We start from the raw sequence: 24,138 nt of genomic DNA on the forward strand, positions 1-24,138 counted from the left end.
GAGAATCACAACCAAACACCATGCTTGAATTAAGGTGTAGAATTGTAATTTCAAATCACAACCAAACACAGATTGTTTCTCCAAAGTTGGAAAGACTTGAATTTAGAACCTTAGGTTTAATGCAAAACACTTTTACTACTTAAACCGTAAATAACTTATAATAAGTATTTTGTTTCATTTTTACTTATTTAAATTACATGTATTGCATGTGCCAATCGTTAGTATATATTAAACTAGTGGAATAGAATAAATTTATTATTATTATTGTTATTATTATTATTATTATTAACAATCAATTTAAAAATTATATAAATTATGATAATTTTGATAGTTGTAAAAGTAATAGTGGTAGCGGTGGTACTAGTTAAATTTCACAAGAGTAATGCTATACAAGAAAAAGCGTATGCAAAATAATATGATTGCATTGAGATTTAAGTTTTGTATAAGTTCAATTTAAACAAGAGCTATAGTATATAAAAAAATAAGAAAAAAAAAGTAAAATAAAATTTGTATATCTATATAATAAAGCAGAACGGATTTTAAAAATGTGTTAGACACAATTGTCCTACTAGGACATTTCAAGGGTCATGATTCATTTGTATATTCACATGGATGGCTCAGATAATCCCCTTAATTTTATATCAATCCTAAATATATTTCTTCCCGCCCAAAGAGTCAGCCTCCTCCTTCCCCACGTCTCCCCTCTATTCCATCTTTATCTCTCTCTTCTCACATGTCTCTCATGCCTTCTATCTTTATCCCTCTCCCTTCTCTGTTCTCATCAGTTTGTTCTTGCGACGCTCCTCTTCATCACCACTCGCAAGGTATTCCTGTCCTCCTCCCTCTCTCTGTTGTATTTTTTGAATGATCAAGAACAGATTAAATGGGATCAGATTGTAGAAACTGATTTGCAGAAACTAATTCAATTCCACTTTAATCAGTTTGTTCTTGCGATCAGATTGCGCCGCTGCTCATCATCACCACTAGCAAGGTTCCCTCTCTCCCACCCTTAGTTGTTCCCTTCGCAAGGTAATTTTGGTCTCTCTCTGCTTTAGGGTTTTTCTGTTCTTCGAGTTTTGACAATTATCTGCTCCAAAATTCTGAATGATCAAGAACAGATTAAATGGGAACAGATTAATTCCACTTTAATCAGTTTGTTCTTGCGAGAAGATTGACAACATCATTAGCTGCTGCAAACTCCACTTGCTGTTCCATTGCTGTAATTTCTCAAAAGCACAAACACCAGATTCCACTGCCGTACCCATAGATGGCTCAACCTCATGTAGATTCAGGGGAAAAAAAATTAAAAATTAAAAATAAAAAAGGTCGAGCCAAATTCAGAAAAGACCCAGATTAAATCATATTTTCTGTTGAATTTGGTTATATAATTCATAATCTATCATTATTTGTCTGTTTATTTTGTTTGTTTATGAATGGTTTTGATCTGTGCAACAAATTAACAGAAAGAACAAAGGAAGCAAATGAATAATAGGAGACAGAAGAGATTTTGTTAGCCTGTTGTGTTCATCAGAAAGTGGAGAAAAGAAAGAATTAAGAAGCACAAAACAAAGAGGGTTATAGAGATTTTTGTGACAGGGAATGGGGATAGGGAAATGGGTTTGTTTTATTATTTTTTTATGTTGTTATGAGGGTAACTACTGTTTGGATTTCTATTACAATCTGCAGAAACTGTTTGGATTTCTACTGTTTGGATTTCTACTGGGGATAGGGAAATGGGTTTGTTTTACTCTACTGTTTGGATTTCTATTACAATCAGTCAATACATGTACATGCACATGGTGGGCTAGAGTAATTGCAGTGAAGTATCCCCATTCCAGATTGACATCACTAACCCATTTAGCTAAAAAATTGAACAGATCCATTCAAAAATATATACTCAATCTGCAAGATCTAGTGATGTCAATTTTACTTTAATCCATTCAAAAAATATATTAGCTAATTGCATAATTTTTATAAAAGTAAAAAAAATAAAAATTCAATCTGCAGAAACTGATTCAATTTTACTTTAATCCCATTTAAGAACAGATTGTATCTAAAATCAGTTTTCAGCACTATTTTTGGAATTGGTCCATCTATCTTTATCTTCATCTTCTTTTACTGTCTTATATCTACACTTTTTTTTTTTTAATTTTATTTTACGTTTCAATTTGGCCAAGGTATTCCTGTCCTCCTCCCTCACTCACTTTAATCAATTTGTTCTTGCGATCAGATTGCGCCGCTGCTCATCATCACCACTCGGATGATATATTCGATTCAAGCATGTGATTTGCTTGGTTGGGTTTCTATAATTCTATAATTTCATGGGATTTCTTGATTCTGTGTTCAAGCTAATTTGGTGCATTAGGGTTTCAAAATTGGTTGTAAATGCTGCAATTTATTTGAGAATTCGTTATGTATTTTGGCATGATGTTCTTCGTTGGATTTTTTTGGTGATTGATTGATGATGTAAGCGGGCTGTATTATGGGGATTGGATTTTCCCAATTAATTCACAAATTTTCCAAATTTTGGGGGTATTTGGAGGTAAAGGATAATTATTGTGTAATTTTGGAATTTGCTTAATTTGAATATTGGATGGGTGGAGATCTGTGTGGTTTCAAGAGTTTTTACTTGAAAGAATGAGGGTTTTGTGGTTAGGGTTATGGAAAAAAAATGATTCTTTCTTTGTAATTTTGTTGTGGATTTTCTCAAAATTTCATTGTTTTGTTGGGTTCATCGACTGATCAAGTTGATTTATATTTCATTTTTCATTTTTTAATCATTGAGAATGTGTGTTTTAACTTCTGATTAAAGGCGTATGATTGTTTATGTTTGTTAAGGGTTATGGGTATTGATAATCTCGATTTTTCCTTATCTGGGTTTTGCAATTTTTATTGTTGTTGTTATCAAAATTGATGATGAGTAATAGTTGATCTTTATAAAACGGGTTTGGATTTAATTTTTTAAAAAGTTTTAAGTCCGATATAATAGTTGATCTTTATAAAATGGGTTTTGATTTTAGAAATATATTTTTATTTTCAGTTTGATTTATGAAATAGATTTAATTTCTTAATGGAAAATGAGTGTTGATTTTTTATGGTTTTGAAAAAAGCTTTTGAAATGGGTGTTGATTTTATTTGATTTAACAAAATCAAATCACAAATTTAAGATAAAATAGGGTGAAAAAAAAAATACAGAGAGGAAAATCGAACAAAGGAAATAAAGGGTTTGTTATTTGAGCTCTCAGAGTAAATGTAGTATTTGTTAAGAGATGAGAGAGGATGAGAGGAGGAAATGAGAGAGAGATTGGAGAGAGAGAGAGAGAATGAGTATTTTAAATACTGTACTTTTTAGATGGTGAAATTCTATAAAATGTTTAATAAAAATTTCAAATACAAATTAATATTTTAACTTAAACTTTTATTAATGAATTTGATAAATTATATTTTAACTTAAATGAACGGCCATTGTACGATATCTTGAACTGATTTATTATAATTGATTTTTATAATGGTGAAATTATTATCATTTTGAATTGATTTTTTTGTAAATGATGTAATACCAATATTAATAATTTATGTTAATTGATTTTTGTAAAATATGTGTACCGTGCCTTCAGGCACGGGCATACGCTAGTAGAATAATATACCAGTATTAGGATTTAAGTTTTGTACCAAATAAAACAGTTAAATTTGACAAGAGTGGTGCTAAACAAACGTAATACAAAATTTGTATAGAGAATGACCACATTGGGACTCACAATTTTAAAACAAAGTGTAGTAAAAAAAGAGATTGGCTTGTTTTCAATTGAAAACTAAACACAGGTGAGATCTTTGACTGGTAATAGTCATTAAATGAAAGACGCTGACCAGTAAAAGTCATTAAACAAAATACTCTTACCGGTAAGAGTCATTAAAAAAATTCAACTGGACCATGTTTTTATAACTCTTACTGATAAGAGTTTTCCGTTTAATAACTCTTACCGGTTAGAAATTCTATCTGTCTTCAACTTTCAACTGGAAACGAGTCAAATCCTAAAAGAAATTATGTAAATAGTAAAGTATTTTCCATTTGAAAAAGTTCGAAAATTGGTAAAATAAGCTTTGAAAGCATAGAAGGTATTTGCTTCCATGAGAGAGCAAAATTGAAGAAGATAATACCAATTTGACAAAGGTCTACAAGAAACAGTGGAAAAAGTTATCAACTATGTGACCATTTCTATCAGAACATCATCAACAAGAACAAAGAATGCATAAAGAAATCAATACAAAGAATTAAAAAATTCCCAGCAAAGTTATGATAATTTCACTTGAAACAGGTTCTACTAAACAAATTGCAAAATAAAGTAAACGTAATGTTGAAAAAATAAAGAAGAAAAAATAAAATAAAGCAAACTCCACTCTATGCGCCTCAAGTATGTGTGGGCTTTCATTATGTGTTGTGCATATACTGAGAGACAGTGCTTGCCCGGTCTGGGAAATTTATAATTGGCAATCACTTCCATGCAACTGAGTCAATCTCGTCTCTCGCCGACTTGTACAACTCAAGTCTCTTAGCTATTTGATCTCTTCTTTCCATCAGTGATGGGTCCTCATCCAACATTTTCCCAAGTTGCTCCTTCTGCACATACAGCAAGATTAGCTTATCTACTTTAATAAGTCAAGAATCACAAACCAGTTTTTTTTCCTTCTCTTTTTCTTTTTCATGGGGACAATACATCAACAGTTCCACCCAAGCCAAAGGCATGAAAAATGCAAAACCTAAAACCTTTTAAGATTGTTAAATTTTACTATTCTTAGAAGAGTTTGAAGTACTGCCTGATAGCCTTGTCCACCTGCACACGCTTAGTTTTCTAGGGGCAGTCTGGTTCACACTAGTCTCTAGTCAATATCTTGAAAAAAGACACAGAAATAGTTCTTTCCCATTAATACAATAGTGATGAACCATCGGACTACACAAAAACTAGCTTCAAACTTTAGAATGCTTGTCTACAGTGGATTGCCTAACAATAAAAATTCATTAAGTTAATATACTCCAAAAATTAATCAAATTTTGAAGGATCAACTTTATAATTTCACTACTTTATGGGATTGCAATTTCCACTGCATTTTTCATTACATTCACAGTTTGCACCATCATATATGTGGGAGTCACATATATGAGAGAGAGAGAGAGAGAGAGAGAGAGAGAGAGAGAGAGAGAGAGGATCCTTTTTGGCTATGGGAGTAGGCCATCCCTTAGTATTTTATGAACTTCTGCAAAATTCTTGTGTTATTACTTATTATAATAGTAGAGCATATAACACATATAACCAAACCAAGCCTTAAGTCCCATCAAATGGGTTCTTTTCCACGCGGCCCTAGAAAATGTCTTGGTCAATCCAGTCAGTCAATGCTATCAGAAACTGTTAAAAAGTCATAAAAATGCTCAAACTATTTGTGGGGCTGATATATTTTTCTCAGAAAATAGAGTTTATTAATGAATATCCATCCTAAAAATGAGAAGAACAATTTATCAAATGTAGTGTGACGTAAAATTTTGTGCGCTAATGAGTTTGACAATGGGTGACGCAACTGGTGATGAATCACTATCGTAGTACATGGCTTTCATTATTTTGGGCAAAAGAATATGGAATTAGTTTCTTAAACTAGTGATATGTTGTGCGTATTCACTTTTATCATGCAACTGAATCAATCTCGTCTCTTGCTGATTTTTACAACTCAAGTTTCTTAGTGTTGAGGCTAATGTTATTCCTCCAAAGGGTATATTTGTACTATGGACTCGTTTAATATAGATGTTAGTAGATGAAAGAGAACCCTTATGAGACTCTCTTTTCATTATCACATAGCAACACTGGTCTTTCTTTTCCTCTCTTTTCTTCTCTCTTCTTCACACTAAATCATAACTCTTAAGCTATGTGCTCTCTTCTTTCCATCAATGATGGGTCATCATCCAACATTTTGCTGAACAGCTCCTTCTACACATACAGCAAGAACAAATTTTCTAAGTTAAGAATCACAATGGCTTTTTTTTTTCTTTTTCATGGGGACAATACGTCAACTGTAAGAATTGAATCCCAGTGCTCTTGAGCTGCCACATGGTTTCACAAACGTGTTAGAAAGGCATGAAAAAACCAAATCTAAAACCCTGTAAGATTCTCAAATTTCTATTTCTCATTCCCTATTTTATCAATCACGATTTTCCTAACTGCCATAATCACATCTCTATTTCATGAACACATGATATGTTTTGGTTAATAGCATGGTTGAAGGCACATACTTGAAGCCTAGCCCCATCATGATTCACATGGCATCCTGTTGTTTTATTTTCGTTGATACCGTTGTTTTCTGGGCTGTTGTATGTTTAAATTTAGTTATGTGAAATTAATATAGTTTCTACCCAACTCTTGTTCTTGTTACGTATTTCAACATTAGTAAATGATATTGCTTTACTAATAACTGAACTTTTTTTTTTTTTTTTTATAAATAATTATTAAAAAGTATCAAGATGATGCAAAGAATACAAAAATCAACCCAAAAACATCCAAAGACTAATTAATCGGCTCCTCAACAAAATCTACAAAAGCTAATACATCCGGATCAACAGAGACCATAACCCAGCTATGTAACACAGTGAGCAACAGCCCCACCAGCCACAAAACTGAGCGAGATACTCCCTGAAAAATAAGCCTATTCCGCTCTAGCCAAACCAACCACATTAAGCAATGACCTGCAAGCACCCACGCCTTTTTGCGCCGTCTCCCAACCCTTCCCCCAGCCTAACTTTGCAAGAGGCACTTAGAACACCTAATTAATATTGTGTTGTTTTCCAAGAGGCACTTAGAAGTAAAGATGAATCACCTCAAGCTACATCAGCCTCTCTCAAAATTGCAATAAACTTAGACTTGCAGATACTGTTCTGCTCACAAGAGGGGTTTCCTTATTTCATTATTCATAGAATCATAGTCTACTTGCCACCAGAGTTTCATCTCGCGAGTGGAACATCTTGATACTTGTCACCAAAGGGGAATGTGCAATAGTATCAAATAGATCTAAAAAAGGTAAAAGAGATACAGAAGAGAGCATACATGCTATCTCTGCAGTATATTTTTTTTGTTCCTCTTTTATTTTACAAAATTCTAGGGGGGGAGGGGCGGCAATAAGTTGACATTTATGGGTCCAAAAAGTATAGGAAATTGATCATATATATATAAAAGAAAAAGATAAAGGAATATGAAATGTGCACATCTTATGAGTAAGTTGTAAGTAACTTTACCTCCCTCCTCCCAACATGAGCGTAAAATTGGTTGAGGAGAGATCTCTTGGCTTGTAGGACTTGACAATAAACAACAGCCTTGGGAATAGAAAGCCGCAATGTATCACAAACCATATTAACGTAAGCTGTGACGTTTGTTCCTGACAGAAAAAGAGATATTTTTTGGAATTTAGTTTTCTTTTTCCGCTCGATAAACTAGGATTTATGCATCTAGCATCGTCTATGTATTGCCACTTAAAAATAATTAACTATCTAAAGGAATAATTCAAATATGCAAGTAATCCAACCAGTTTGTACAAAATTACAGTTGTTGACACAAGCAACTTTAAACATAACCATAAACGGATGCATGCAATATATAAGCAGCATGCAGATGGTTAGCTCATATGTGAGGTCAATTGCTAAAATTATGGGTCATTAACAGTGCATTTGATGTCAAAGCAAAGAGCAAACTGTTTACCAATTCTCCTGAGATGGTTATCTGCATATCGATCCAGATTTGGAGCTGACGTATTTGAAGGCTGATTTGATGGCTTCTCTTGTTCAAGATGAAGCTTGCGAAAAAATTCTACAGTCAAATAAGTAGACTCCATCTCAACCAGCCGCAAAACTGTTTTCCGGCTTTCATCACGAAATCTTTCCAATGAATCATTCGCTGCTGCTGCTATATCAGATTGAAGTGATGGGAATCGCTTCAACTCCTACAATCACCATGAAGCATTGTTAGGAAGTTATTGTTAAGTCACCAATTGTACCAAAAGCTTAAGCCATTAGAAAATGGGCCCAACTATGTATGTCAACCTATTCAACACCCTCCCTCAAGTGCAACCTTGTATTGCATGTGGAGATGCAAACAGACGTGCATAGAGAGGACGAAGAATACAAACAGGGACCAAATGCAAATAGAGTGACTTGAACCCAAAACCTCCCCCAACCTTACCTCTTTTACCATGTTAAGTCATCAATTGTCCCAAAAGCCTAAGTTATTAGGAAATAGGCCCAACAATATATATCAAGCTATTCAAAATCAAACGAAGCATTATATATTTTATTTACCTCTAGTCTCCAAATTCATTTTATTGGCAGATGGTTTTCAACATAAGGGTGAGAGTTCATAAAAGGAAGATCACATTTGTATGAGAGAGAGAGAGAGAGAGAGAGAGGTATCGGAAACAATTACAGCTCTGATTAAATGCTTAAAATTGACTTAGTTAAGAGAAAAAGATCCAGGTAGACAATTAGATATATGTATATGGTGAGTGCATGTTTTGAGTTTTTTTTTTTCTTAAAGAAATTATCTAAGTTTGTTTTATTTCTTTTTCTTTTTTGCATAAGATGGAAAAGACCTGTCATGCTGAAGGACACTTATGCATTATCTATCCATATCTAAAAGTTGTTTATGAAGAATGCAATCAAGTTGTAAGAAAATTGCACGTGCATGGTAAGAGAACTATGATGCATCCAAACTACCTTTAGTTATGTGTATAGAAAAAGAGCAAGTTTTTGGTATAATAAGTAGCTCTGTAAACATTAATTTGTAGATAATATTTTGGGACTGCCAAACAAGAAAATTGAATTAACATACTACAATATAGATGCTTCTCCCCACACAAGTCTACCTCCAGCAACACAACAATGATATACATTAGTAACATTACTCAAATGTCGTGTTGTCACCAAGACAATCACAATTGCAGTGATATTTATATGTCCAACCAAACAAAATTCATAAACAATGTTTGAACAGGAGTATTATCCACTGAAAATATAAGTTTGACTAGAAAGTGATCTACTGTGCATTGTACACGAAGCAAAACTAAGGTGCCTTCAAAGGTGGACAACCACCAGTTCAGGAGTACACTACAAGACAGGAAGATAGACTCCATATTGGATTTTTTTGGTTACTTTATGAGTGCCCATTGATGGGAGATTCAGAATTTGATGGCCTGGAAAATACTGGGAATGGCTTATCCTCAGTCCCTTCATTCTATGAATCATTGTGCATAGGGAGAGAGCAAGCATTCCTGTGGAGTGGGATTTGGAAAACAATAGGTTCCTCCAAAGGATTTTTTTGGTTACTTTATGAGTGCCCATTGATGGGAGATTCAGAATTTGATGGCCTGGAAAATACTGGGAATGGCTTATCCTCAGTCCCTTCATTCTATGAATCATTGTGCATAGGGAGAGAGCAAGCATTCCTGTGGAGTGGGATTTGGAAAACAATAGGTTCCTCCAAAGGTGGTGATAGGGAATGCCAAAGAATTGGATGAGGCATAGATTGAATATGATTATCATTAGGAATTTTAATTAATTTAGAGTTTTATATGCGAGAGTAGTTTTGTTTTTAAGAATTATAATTATATAAAGAATTATAGTTATATTGAGATTTTGTTTCCTTATGGGAATGTTCTTGAGATGCTTATAAGTACATTGATATGCAATATGTTTGAGAGTGTACAACATGGTTTGAGCCTATAATTGGGATATTGATATAAAATATAATGATGGGATTGTGATTCCCCAATTTATTTGTTCTTCTATGTTTCATTCTCCTTCTGTTCTTCTTTTTGGTGCTACGTCAACCCTTGATGCTACATCAGGTGGCCTTTATTTGGATGACAACTCTTAAGGCTATTTTAGCTATTGATAACCTCAGGAAAAGGCATAAGATTATTGTGATTTGGGTTTGTATGTGTAAAAACACAGGGAGAGAGTGAATCATGTTCTTCTTCATTATAGTGTAGCTCTTCTTTGGAGCTTGTATTTTTGGTAAGTGATGCCCTCTTCCACTGTTGATCTTTTAGTTTGTTGGGAACAGGTAAGTTTGGGGTGGGACAAGAAAGTGTGGCAGGCAACCCTGCAGGTCTTTTTGAGGGTGTTGAGCTTTTGACTCATTGTTTGAACGGAATACTTCTCATTTCCCTATATTTGTAGACGATATAGTGTTTTTCCTTGTCATTTTTTCCCCTGTTGTTTGTTTAATTTTAGAAGACTTGTCCATTCCTGTTGATATAGGCACGGGGCCTGTTTTTATACATTGTAGTGTAGAAGGTTTGCAACCCCTATTTTTGGTGCCTTTGTACTTTCATACATAATTAAGTGATCATATATAAACAGATGGGAAGCCCATTTGTTGGTTGAACTCTCATTTTCTTCCTCCCACCCACAACATGTAGCTAACGAAAACCAAATAAGTAAATAAATAAAAGGACAGTCCCATTGCATGAGGCCCCCCGACCACTATGATGTCTGGAGAGGGTCAGATGTACACAACATTATCCCCGGGGAGATTATTTATGTGGTTTAAACCCATGACGCCCAAGTTGCAATTGAGCAACTGTACCGCTGCGCCAAGGCTTACCCTAAAATAAATAACTAAATAAAAGAATTAAAAGGTTAACTTTTACTTGGTAAGACATGAGTCACATGGAAGTCGACTATTCATCGATATACTTTTATTGTCATTGGAAATTCAACTATATTTAAAGGGAATTCATGTTTGTAGATTTCCTTGGCAAGTTGGCATTCTCAATGCTTGCATAGTTTCCTGACTGCTAACATATTAAAGCCACATGGACAATTCAAAATGTCCAAAATGCCTCAGTTACACTTTGATATGTATATATATGCCAAAAGGGCAGCCATTCAATTATTCTTTTGTGTAAGTTTCCAAGCACACTTTTCCAATCCATTCCAATTTTACATGAATATTTCAAACTGACTGAAGTATGCATGTCAGATGCACCAAATAACTTGAATACTTCCAAATGTGTAGAAATATAAACATGTCGATGTTAGGTTGTTAATTATTTAAATTATTTTGCAAAGAAATATTACTAACCAAAGATGATCTATCTCACTGGGGGGGAAAAATTGAAGATTGTTTACCTGTGTTGCTGATAGTGATTTCCTCACAAGTTCTTTCAGAATAAGGTGTACCTGAGGAAGAAAAGGAATAGAAACTAATCAATGATAAGAACTAAAATAAACTAGGATTTATATTTGAAAAGGATGCTCTAGAAAGATCCAAAATGTAAATAGCAATTACATTTCTTAGATCAAAGCTATGTATTAGGAGATATTGCAAGTGAATTGACCCTTTTGTTTTTTCCTTTTCCTTTGAGAAGAAGTGACCCACACCAGGAGGCAGAGGCAGGGTGTTGACTACAGATTTATTAGAATCAGAAAAATTCCAAGGGTTAAAAAAAAGTGGGATCCTTAACTTCTTACTCTAAATGTTAAAAAGAAATAAAAACATTCCCATCCATGACGGTAGCTAGCAATAACATATTTTGCAAGTAAGGTCTCCAAATTCCCTAAAGAAAATGACCCATATTTGATGAAAACACTACCAAACCTTCATAAAATATTTAGCTATGTAAAAAGCAAGAATTTAGATGGATTATGTAGGATACTAAAATAGCAAGGAACATTACAGCATCAACAGAGGCTTCAGCTGGGCCTTTGAAATAGCCGAGAGATCCATCAATTAGTCTTCTGTACCCTTGTTCAGGAGCAATTAAATGGGGCTGATAACCATCTGCCTCTGAAATAACTTTTCTGACATTATTTAGAGAAAGATGACGATCCAATGGAAGCTTTTTAAAAGCAGCTGGTAGTTGATGATCAAAAACGCCATATATCCGATCTCCACCTGGTCGCCTGAGAAGCAAATTATTACTCTATAATATACTCTAGAAAGAAATTTCATTATAAGAAACAGACAAAACTAATCCAAATCAAAGGATGTTAATTTTCCATGACATTCAGACCACACGATTTAATAGAGACTGTATATTCTTCCATAAAGGTACACACTTTACAAAAATGTTTGACAATAAATATTACTTAGTCCTAAAATCTAGAATTACTTTCATCAAAATATTAATTCTCCCATAATAAACTGAACCTTGAATCCATTTTAATCATTCAAGTAAATGCCACAAGTTTATTTTCAAAAAGGTCCCATTGACATGCATGCACATCCATCCATATATTCCAGAAAATAATTCATGGTTCCCAAATGAATATTGGCGTTGAAGATTACTATTTACCAAATAAAACTACATAAGGTTATGCAGAAAAGCTATATGTATATAATAATTGAAGGATCAGCTATAAATGAGCTTGCTTATAAGCCATGAGTGATTCAAAAAGGGTGGTTCTGTAAAGTTGGGTGAAAAACCCTTTATTTGTTGACGAAGAAGGCAATCCAGAGAAGCTCCTCTCTTACCAAGTGAAGCAGGGGAGGCAAACAATTATTGGTTCAGGAGGCAAACAACACCATGTCCATTCTGTACAATCAATCTCATGAGCCTCAAATATATGGTCATGCTCAGGTACCATCAAGTTCAATACATAACAAGAAAGACTTTTGTATTAAGGATTCAAAATGGATTAACCTTGTTAAATTATGGAGGCAATAGGTATTTCTTCCCAAGATTATGAAGTACCATTTGTACATGAATTTTAAGAAAAAACAATATCCTTTGAAACAGCATGTGTTACTACCCCACTACCCTTAGAAGCACAGACTTGATCAATTTGGTAATACCCAATGCATCGCAAAGAATGTAGCAAGTAAAATCATTACGTTCAACAACAAAGACAATCACACAGCCTAAATAGAATTGTTGATGCTTGAAACTTCCCAAAAAAAAAAAAAATTGCAGAATAAAGATAGTGGCATTACCCTCCATCCAGGTGTTCCTTAAACACACGGTCAAATGCACGACACATTTCCAAAATAGTGTACAGCTGGGCCTGCACATACAGTCAAGATTTCCCAAGTAATCAAAACTGGATGAAAGAAATCTCTGTTTTGACTAAAAATAGTGACTTTGACATAGGTCACAGTAATTACCCCTCCATCTACACCAATAGGCCTGCCAATACGGTCCAACTCTGCATTAAGCTCATCAATTGTCTTATTTATCAAAGCAATAATACTTGGTATGCGCTGCCTGATAACAGTCTCCAAATGCTGGTTCATACCCGAAAAGTAAAAACTAAGTTCAGTGTAGAGGTAATTAAAAAAAAGTACAGGAAAATAACTATAAGAAACTACATTACGTGGGGAGAGAGACCTTAGATAAAAGTTGTGCCAGATATTCCGCACCCATTTTACGTGCCAAGTGTCCATACTCCGGGCTAGATTCAAAATACTCCTCCTCCTTTCGACGGGCAGCAATCATGTCAACATTCTTGTTGATATCTGCTTGTGAACGGTTCACAATTCCAACCCAGGGATGCTGAAGCCTGTATGCTCTTCCTTCAAGAACCTTAAACGTTGTAAAAGAGAAACAATTCATCCCTTTCATTTTGGCAACTGAAAAACTAACTAGAATTGAGAATAACAAAAAGAATACACCATAACTTCCAAGGAATTAAAATGAAAGGAGAAAACAACCATGATGTGATAAAAATCTAGACATTGCACTAATACAATTGAGAGTACATTCTGTAGTGGTTTGACAAATTTATAAAGTCAGTGTTGAGCACATACATCCAGAGCATTCGTTCCCTTGTCCATTAGATCAAGTTTTGTTAGCACTCCAAATGTCCGTTCACCTAAAAAATAACCAATTTTCATAAATAAATAAATAAATAAATATATATATATATATATATAATATTTTGGCTTGTAAGTAAATGTTCCAATAAAGAAGCATTAATCTAGCCTTAACAAACAGGAAAATACTGTACCAACCACACAAGTACCTGTTGGATCAACTTCTCTTGCAAGCTTTATAGCATCAGAAGTGGCAATATCTTGATTAGCGGGAGAAATAGCCAGTATAATGCTATTGGGCTGCAAAATCAAAATAATCATCAGTTGACCCCAATAATGCAAATATGAGATTACAAAATTGATTATGCAGGCTATGGCTAAACTGTTAATAACTGAGAGAACTGCGTCCATGATTGTTATGAATTATGGAATAGCCTGAGGGGTATTTTCGTACTTTTGAGATGCATTAGTATAACTATAAGGAGTAAGAGGGAAAACCCTAATTCTGGATTTCTTTCCCTTTTGTCATACATTTAGCAAAGTGGACCTCCCCTATTTTTCTTGTTTATTTTTCATTTTATTTGTTTTTCTTGTTCCACCGATGTTTAAAAATACCAGTCTAATTGATTATGATGGTAGATTACACCAACAACTTTTAATGCTCGTAAAGCAGATAGAAGAAACAATAAACTTTTTCTCAAGGATCAAATTTTTTGGTTGGCATGTTGTTTCTGTTAGCTTCGAAATGTAAACATTTAACAAACATAAGCGAAATGACAAAAGAATTTGGAAAGATATGAAAAATGTTTGAAAGCAAAAACTAAAACCTACATAAATGTCAATACATTCTCAATAATTAAATAATTGAACATGTTAAGGTTCATGAATATTAGAAGCTCATAAACCAAAGGTTTAAATGCCTAGTTGGGAAAGGGGGTTGTCCATTACAAGAAAAATTATTAAAAAATGAAAAAAAAAATAGTAGTAGAAATGAGGGGGGAAAAAATACTAGTTACAATCTTTATAAAAAAATTACTTTGTAATAATAAAGAAAGAAAATAAGTGACTTAAAAATGCTTGTTTTATCTTCTGTAAATAACTCATCCTCTCCTTTCTAGTTTCTCAAATTCTCTAATAAGTTTAATTCCCATTTTGACTAGCTATAATATTTAGGCCAATAGCCAAAGCACTACTTAATGACGAGAATGTGGAAATGAAATTATGAAGACTTCCTTCAATCACGGAATGAAGTGGAAGTAACCCCATCCCGACAACTATACTTTTTGAAATCGGACAATTTATAGTCTAATCTAATGTGCCAAGCTGATTCTTCAAGTTGGAACACCCTTGAATCATTTTTGAAACTTGTAAGTTGTAACATTTTCTTACACCCTTTTGAGTCACATTTTGCGCCCGAAAGGTTCAAGATTTGACCCGAAAAGCCTCATAACAAGACCAGCCAAAGCCAACCCTGTAGAGCTGGCCAATGCTATGGTAAAAACCATAGGGCCAGGCAGGCCATGTGCTCTTATTGGCTCGATTTTCTCCCACATCAGTTTCAGCCCAAATTGTTCAGAATTTATCCAATTGTTCTTTCATTCCACATTAAAAATGAAGACCCCATGGAGCTTGATATATAAACCCAGGTCTTTTCTCAGAAAATAACACTGCAAATCACTGAGAAACACTGTGAGCAGGGGCAAAAATCCCAACTCCACATTGTACTTCTCAAGGATTTCTTTAGTTCAAAATTTTTATACTTCCTCCCAAGTTTAGCTGTGTAGTAAGCCCTGGAAGTTGTATCTTATTGAGTGGACTTATGAACATCATGCTTAAAAATAGGACACAGCTAAACTTTCTCTGATCTAGTGTGTGTCCTCTCTTGTTTGGGCTCACTCGGCAGAAAAGCTAACTCTTTTCTCCTACTTTAGCTTGAGCCCACCTAGACGGACTATCACCTTAACATTGTTGTACTCCCCTTTCCCAAAGCTACATATGTTTAATGGTTTCTTTTGATCACAGCGATTGGTTGGGTGTCCCTTAGTTTGTCAAAGGGGATACACTTGGTACAAAATTGATTATCTTGACTCTTTGTTTTTTTTTTATTTTTATTTTTTTTTTATTCCTACTCATGGATAGTTTCTATTGTTACTCTTTTATTTTGTTATGGTTGAATTCATGAGGATGTGATAATGATGGTAGTTTGTTTTCCATTAGATAGAATTCGAAGAGTCCCCAAAGACCCACATTGTAAATTAAAGTGAGGGCTGTTTTGTTTTAAAGGCTTCACATTTTTTAAAAAATTAAATAAATTTATTCTCGTTGGATAAATCCTACGATGGACCCTTTAGGGGGTTGTCACTCAAGCTATATAATTTTATCTCTTTGATTTTGAATTTATTCTTCAAAAATGATGGTGTGTCCTGCCTTGGATGAGTATCTATCCTCATCCTAGTGATTAATTCTATCCTCATTTTATATCATCATTTATGCATTTTCAAGCCTACTAAATTTAATTAAATAAACCAACAATGTCGAGTAGAGACCGACTTTATAGTTAGGCAAGATGGATGCTTCACGCATTCCTATCTTCTACCATAGCCCCGAATTCAGTTCTTTGGTGACAATTTAATAGTACTTTATTTTTGGAGTCATTTTTTGGGTTCTTAGTGATACCCTAAACAAAAACTAAGTGGTGACTCTCAACCTTTTTCTAGATAAAAGATCCAAAATTAAAATAAATATTTTTGGGCATTTGTCCTCATGGCTGGAACTGGCAAATCTTGTTGATGCGGAATGTTCATGGATATTCATGTAAATTTTATAATTTTATTTATTTCTAATATTTTATTTATTTATTTTAAGTTATAGTTTAATTAGGATTTTCAAGATTTGTTAGGATTCTCAAGATTTGTTTCCTTTTAGTACGTTTCTTAGTGATAAAGAATTTTTAATCAGGATTCTTAGGATTTATTTCTTTTTAGTATGTTTCTTAGCCATTGAGAATTTTAGTTTCCTTATTTTTATTCGGGTTTCTTTTAGCCTATAAATAAAGGCTTTGACATTGTAATTGGTCGGAGTTGAACAATGAATTCAAGTTGAGAAAAGGTGTGGCCTTGTGTGTAGGGCTGTGGCATGTGTTCTTCTCTTGAAAATTCATTTCTTCTTTAATCTCGGTTCTTTTCTTTCAGAACCATTCCCCATATTTTCTGACTTTGAATCAATAAAAAAAACAGGACAAATTTCTTGATAGGTGCCCTGCATCACTTGTCTACAGTCCTTCCATAGTTACTGCAACGTAAACCTGCACCAGCAAATAGGACAAGCTAACGCGTTTCATTGCCAAGCTATGAAGCATGAACACTTCTAATAAAAGTAGTGTGTGTCTGTGTCGAACACCGACACTTTTCGGACACTTCCCAACACGTGTCAAACACTCATCCGAATGTGTCCTATGATTTTTAAATTTTTTGGACCCATACACTCTTTAGACACTTGGGAGACACACATGCCCATAACTTGAATACATATGAAACTAATTATAAGTTTGAACAAAATAACTTAGGATACAAAATAAAATAAAAATAATGTAGATTTACAAAAATTAGTATATGTTGAATTTTTTTATATCTTTGAACAATATATTCATATATATGCCATATAATAAATATATAAAACTGTATATTTTTTGTGTGTCCCCTATGTGTCGTGTCTTGCACCTTTTTGAAAATTGCCATGTTGGCATTTCTGTATCCATGCCTCTTAGTTGCCAAGTCTCCACTGCAAAAGCCTCATAGCTTTTTCGGAGTCTATCTTCACAACAATTTTCTCATTTCACAACCATAACCAAACATATATATAGAGATAGATTTTTCAGGTAAACATCACAATTACTTTTTCCATCTCCTTCAGGTAAACATCACAATTACCTTTTCCATCTCCCCTCAAAATTTAAACCTGTTGATTCCTGATTGTCTCAAAAGCTTCACAGATTTTCTATTCTACCGACTTTTGATTATGATCCATCATCAGATCAAAGGGTTGAGCTTGAAATACTGAGTTTTATTTATGCTCTACTATGGCTATTGTATATAGTCTAATTCACATGTACAGTAATTTCATATAAACTTGAGCTTAGATCTAATTGACAATATACACATTTTACATTCATTCTCTTTATTCAAAAGACAACCATGCCCATAAACAATTTTCCTATCAAATTAAATAACTTTTGACAGTATTCATGTATGGTGGTGCACACATGAGTATATCAAAATCTATTCTCAGCTCAACTAAGCACAACTCTAGTAAAATGGAAATATCTTAGTGCTAGCAATATTTTCGTTAAATTGTATATATTCCTCCAAATGAAATGTGTATATATATTTATAAAAAATTTCCTATCCTAAAAAGGTGTTGTAGTTTTTGTCACAACAACTTTGGTAACTCACTAAGAAACAAAATCATATATCTTCTAAATTATAGACCCGCAATTTTGCAGGCAGCCAATATATCTTCGCAAACAAACACAAGGTAAAATATAGATCCCGAAGGTTGTTGACTCAAAAAATGCATATTTTATTTAGTGCTTCCTTTTTTTTTTAGGAAAAATTGTTCATTGTTCTTGCCAAGATAAGTTCCGCACCTTCTCAACGTAAGAACGGACCATGTTTTCAATATCTTCAACAATAGTGTCTGACTGTCCCTCTGCAAAAAGAAAGGTTGTTATTACTCATAAAAAATATTGAAGTTATCATTTAATAAAGCACAAGTAAATGGATTAGTTTCTTTATATTATGTTCAAGTAAATGTTATTAAGATACTTACCCACAGCAACCTTCGTCAGCCCAGGAAGATCTATGAGGGTTAAGTTTACAACTGTAAAACAAAATCATATGCTTAAAAGTCAAAAAATCCAAACTGAGAGAGCCCATAAGATCTTTAAAAGGGGGAAAATAAAAATTAAAAACAGGAAAAAAAAGAATGGCATGTCATACAGGAAGCTAGAATGGTAATTTTAGGTTACTACAAATGCATTAAAGTTACAGGGATCGTTTAACAAAGAAAAGAAAAACCTTCTATGAAGGATGAAGGAAACATTAAAACACTTCATACCTAGCACTTTCATGTTTATAGATGACTTGGAAATTGAAATGACAATGAATCTTTTAAAGACACATAGCATGAAAATAAGCAACTGAGCCTGTGTCATGCTTATAGGCTTTATTATGCAGCCATTCCAAAGCCTGGAGAAACAAGGATTGTGGTAGGTAAACAACCAATGTAAAAATAGCAGTCACAACTTATGAATGTAGATCTTTAGAATTCTCCAGTTGGGAAACTCGAACCAATTGGAAAAAAAAGTGGATATATGTAGCTGACCCCAAGTAATTGTGATTGGGGAAGTTGATTGAGTTGTGTTGTTGGTAGCATGAAACATGCCAAGAAGACTTGACTATAATAAACAAAATCTGAGTTTTATTTGTATTCAGAAGATAATAAACAAGCCCACAACAATATTTTTGAGCCCCTAACGAAATTCCAACTTGAACAAGCATAAAAAATAGTACACAGATTGAAGTGTCGGTGTTTTATTGGTCCTTTAGTTTCAAGTTATGGCAGCCACATTGTCTATGATGCTGGCTTCCCTTCTGATGAGAAAGTAGAAAAGATAATTACGAATGGAACTTGGTCTAGGCCCTCTGCGTGCTCTTCAGAACTTCAAAAGATTGTTAGTTCAATCCGCACTAACTTCAGACGGAACCCATGCTGCCCAAGTAAGGTAGAGTGGCTTGTGTCTCCTTATAAGAAGTTTAATCTTTTTGATGGAATTCAATTCATAATAGAAAACCTATAGTTCTTTGGCATAAGCTCATATGGTTCCCCAAAGTTATTACAAGACAGAGAATCATCCTTTTTTCTTGCAATTTGAAAATGCCTTACAACTAGAGACAAACTGAAGGAATGTCAAATAAATGACAAAGTGACTAGGGTAGAAAAAACCATCTCTCGCCTTTTTTTGAATGCCCCTGCTGTAGGGGCATATTGTGGAAGGTGTTTTACTACGTTGGAAGAAAACTTGCTTTGCCTGTCATGTTCTACTACATTTGGCATGTGAGAAGCAATAGGATCTTCAGGATAACTCAAAGACAAGCAAGTCATATTATCCAAGAGACCCAATGGGTCCATGTTACTACATCTAGGCACAACTCCTACTTCTCCAAACACAGAATTGTGTATCATTGGGACATCTTAAGTTTTGGAATTTCATTAGTCCCTTTTGTTATATTGTGTATATGTGGGACACATGTTCTTTCCTTTCATATTTGATAGGTTTTGCGACACATGTTCTTTCCTTTCATATTTTATGCCAGCCTTTTGCTTTGTACGTGATGCTCATTCTTTATTTCATATTCTTCCACACAATTGGCCACTAAAAAAATAAAGAAGAAACAATATATTTTTATTATTCCTATATGTTTCTACTTTCAACAAAAAAAAATCGACCTAGGAACTAGAAAGGAGCAAAGCAAATACTAACCATTTGGTGAATAAATGCTCAGGTGAATTGGAATGTTAGAGATTTGCTTAGTCTTCCCTGTAATACGGTCAGTTTCATCTGCTATCTCCTTACGTACAGCAGCTGCATAGACAAAAAAGAATGCTCATTCATTAATGCAAAATTTATAGTTCTGTATCGACTAAATTTTTCAGACATCTGAACAAAGAGGAATAAATAAATTAAGGATGAAATGTTATGCAGCCTAGCACCAGAGCCTTTAAAGAAAATAGACATTGTTGAATACATCCTGACAGAAAACGGAAAACAATGATAATTTTCAACTTCTCATTGAATTATCTGATTTTTTTCTTCTTAATAGTTCTAGGGGATCAGTTATTGTTTTCCTTTTTGATAATATTAACAAAATAAAGGCAGGCACAAAATCAACAGATTGGTTGGATATATGAGCAATGATGCAGAACTCATGATATTGAATCATAAACGAGGAAAAGACAAAGGTTTATTTGAGCTAATAATAGGAAAGGTAGGTAGGATAAGCGGTAACTGATCAGCTGAGTTAGCTGCATTGGATAACTCAGTAAGTGTACGGGGAGCAGATATTCCGGCGTGCCCGTATTCCTTTCTTCCGAGCTCCGTCGATGTCCGATCACCTGCGAGTCAATAAGGATGAGCTACCCGGCGGTGTGTGGCCGGAAAAACCCCTCCGACGGTCAAGTTAGCACACACCTTAGAGGGAATAGAGAGAAGGGAGAGAGGGTTTGAATGTAGGGATTTTCTTACAGAGTGTTCGTCCGTCCCGTATGGGCGGCGCAGACAGGCTTATATACCTTCTGTGCCCCATATCCACTCCCTGTCATCTCCTGACACGTGGCTCTGCTATCCCATCTGTCAGCTTAAACCATGCCGTTCATCACCTGCTCTCAACTGCCTGCCAGCATAGCTGGAGCTCGGCAGCCGAGCTGCCCTACCTCGGTCATACCATGCTTCATACCTTAAGCGCCCGACCGGATAACCGAATGAAGGACCGGGCTAGGCGGCATCTCGGCAAAGCTTAGCCCGGGATCCTCCTTTGGTCGGTCTTCTCGCCGGTCAGTCAACTACCTCGGCTGACCGCGCCTTTCCGAGCGCCGGCCTCTCGGTCTGTCTGATCTCGACAATCCTCAGACCGAGCATCCTGGTCTGACCGGTCACTTCCTGGCCGAGCACCTTCTGCACGGTTCGGGGCAGCACATAGTCCAAACTCTGCCCGGCCCAAGTTCTGGTAGCCCATCTCCGGGTGAACAGTCGATCATCTCGGCCCACTGCTCTGCTGGGCCCCCAACCTGTTCGGTTTATACCTCGGCCCAACGCCGGAGCATAAATCACCCTCTCAGTAAGAAACTTTGATCTTGATTTAGCAGACAGCTCCACGGTGAATAAATAAATAAAATACCATGTCTGCTGACGCAAATGTCACTTTTGCAAACTATGCCTTTCTGGCTTCAAACCACAACTTTATGTCAATCTTTTGTAGTGAAGACAATTTTCATACACAAATAAATCATCAGAAGATCCCCAAAGCTAAATGGGCAGAGCAATTGTACGGATATGGTACACAAACTATTAACAATAAAAAGAAAAAAAGAAAATCAGCACATTGTCAAGACATATAAGATGTACCATGACTAGTGAAGCAAGAGATCCATAAACCCAATTGAAATAAAATGAAAATTCATGTCAAGGAATAGAAAGTGAAGTGTAGACTTTAACAAATAAGTAAGTTTAACACTGGAAAGCCCAAGAGTACTTACATGCCAGAAACCAAAAACAGAAAGAATTTCTTAAAATTCAACTTACCAAAATCAGTGAACTTCTTCTTTGGTGCATGCAAAAACTCGGCATATTCAGCTCCCCCCTCTGTCTTATGTAGTTGCAACACCAATGGCCTTCTAGTAACAATACCTTACAAATTCAAGAAAAATATAATGAAAACAAAGTATTTGTTAAAGAAAAAAGAAATGCCTCTTCTATTATGGCTCTCACCTTGTGTTATAAAACAAAGAAAAAAATAAGAGAAAACTAAGGATCCATTTGGAACGACGTGGATTTGAAATGTATGGATTTGACATTAATTATTCAAGGAGAATAAATAACTCAAATTTAGATTTGATAGTTCACCTATGAATTTCAAGTTGAATTAGATTAATTTATCACGATGGATTTAAAATAACTACATAAAAGTAGCTATTTGAAATCATACTAAGGATTCTCTTCTAACTACAAGGCTCCTACTAAAATGCATTTCTTTGATCTCAACTTATCTTCTTATATAGTTTTTCTCTCCACCTATAATTGCTAACTCTCCAATATTTTAATTTCAAATCCCTTGATTCGAAATCCACATCCATCCAGACAGACCCTAAACTTCCACTGAATCAAATACTTGTGATGAAAAGCTTAGGATTCAAATAGTGATTTCTATTCCTTTTCTAAAATTTTCCCACAAACCATATAAAAAAAAAAAATGAAACCAGTAATCATATTTAGCTCAGTTAACAGATTAGAATGAAAAGCGGTGAATTTTTATTTGTGACTTGTATTTCATTTTCTTTCACTTTCCCACCAACCAAAAACAGAAGGAAACACAAATCCAAAAGTAGAGAACTGAAATTACCAGATCCACGAGGCAGAAAATCTCTCCCAACAACACTCTCCAACACCGATGATTTCCCAGAACTCTAATTTCAACAGAAAAACAAGAATTTGATGAGGAAAAAAAAAAGAAAAAAAAAAAAGAAAAGACATCAATGTGAAAAAAAATGTGACCTGGCCTCCAACGACAGCAACAGAAGGAAGGGCTTCCCAGAGGGACATTCCTTCACCGCCATGATCGCCTAATACAGTGCAAGCTCGTTGGATTCGGTTAACAAGTCCAATCAAGCTCTCCATTGTCGCCATTGCTGGTGGAGATCGAATGCGATCGAGATCTGATTTGGGTTTCTGTCAAAATGTGAAGAATCTATATATGTATATATAGATAGATAGATTTAGTATTGGGTTTATGAGTGAGAAGAGAGGATTAAGAGAAAAATGATATGGAAGAAGTATGGAAATGCAATGGGGAGATCTAACAGATGCAGAGATGGAAAATGTCCGAAATGAGAAAACAGAAATACGGTTGAAGACATGGGATTGCATGGGACATGTGTACGTTTTCTAGAAAAATTAGTTTTCAATTTTGTAATTTTTTTTTATTTTACTTAAGGTTATTTGATGAAATTTTTTTTTTGTGTTTGGGCTCGAAATTTTTCTGAGTCAGGTAAAATATTTTTGAATTAAATTTTTTTTGTAAAAATATTGAGAACCTTAACTACTATAAAAATATTATATGTATCAAGAATCTTAAAAACAATTATCCTACTTTTTTTTAGGTAATTTTTTACAAAAAATAAAATATAAAAAAAAAAAAACCTAACATCTTGTAACAAATTAAATTTTTAATTTTATCAATTTAAATAATAATTTTTTGATTTATTTTTAATCTAAATCATCTATCTATTTTCACTAAGTAAAACTAATAAAAAAATAATATTTTAATCATTAAACTCAATGACAAAAAAATATTTTAGACATTTTAAATTCACATACATTGAGTTTAATGACTAAATTTTTATTTTTTGTGTGTATGTTTTATATAACATAAATATGCAATTGGTTTAGATAGAAAAAAAATTAAAAGATTAGAATTTAAATTGATAAAGTTAAAATTTTATTTTATTACAATTATCAAACTTTGAGGTTATTTTATAATTATTCGTTATTTTTCATTTCTGGAATAACGTGATAGTGAAA

At 34.2% G+C, this 24,138-nt stretch overlaps 1 protein-coding gene across 1 annotated transcript; it reads right to left on the reverse strand.

Moving 5' to 3' along the window:
• Positions 1-4,186: 4,186 nt before the first annotated feature.
• Positions 4,187-23,495, reverse strand: DL1C (DYNAMIN-like 1C). Its single transcript, XM_028214541.2, has 16 exons — positions 23,113-23,495; positions 22,961-23,024; positions 22,144-22,248; positions 20,326-20,427; positions 18,612-18,662; positions 18,430-18,491; positions 13,994-14,084; positions 13,779-13,843; positions 13,360-13,554; positions 13,137-13,256; positions 12,966-13,036; positions 11,710-11,935; positions 11,162-11,212; positions 7,734-7,974; positions 7,274-7,413; positions 4,187-4,618 (listed from the first exon to the last, which is right to left on the reverse strand). Exons 1-16 carry the CDS (start codon positions 23,242-23,244, stop codon positions 4,493-4,495), a joined length of 1,842 nt encoding a protein of 613 aa, XP_028070342.1. The 5' UTR covers positions 23,245-23,495; the 3' UTR covers positions 4,187-4,492.
• Between the last annotated feature and the right edge of the window lie 643 nt (positions 23,496-24,138).

Source organism: Camellia sinensis, chromosome 5 (assembly GCF_055761805.1).
Source record: "Camellia sinensis isolate YWXY chromosome 5, ASM5576180v1, whole genome shotgun sequence".
Taxonomy (NCBI): Eukaryota; Viridiplantae; Streptophyta; class Magnoliopsida; order Ericales; family Theaceae; genus Camellia; species Camellia sinensis.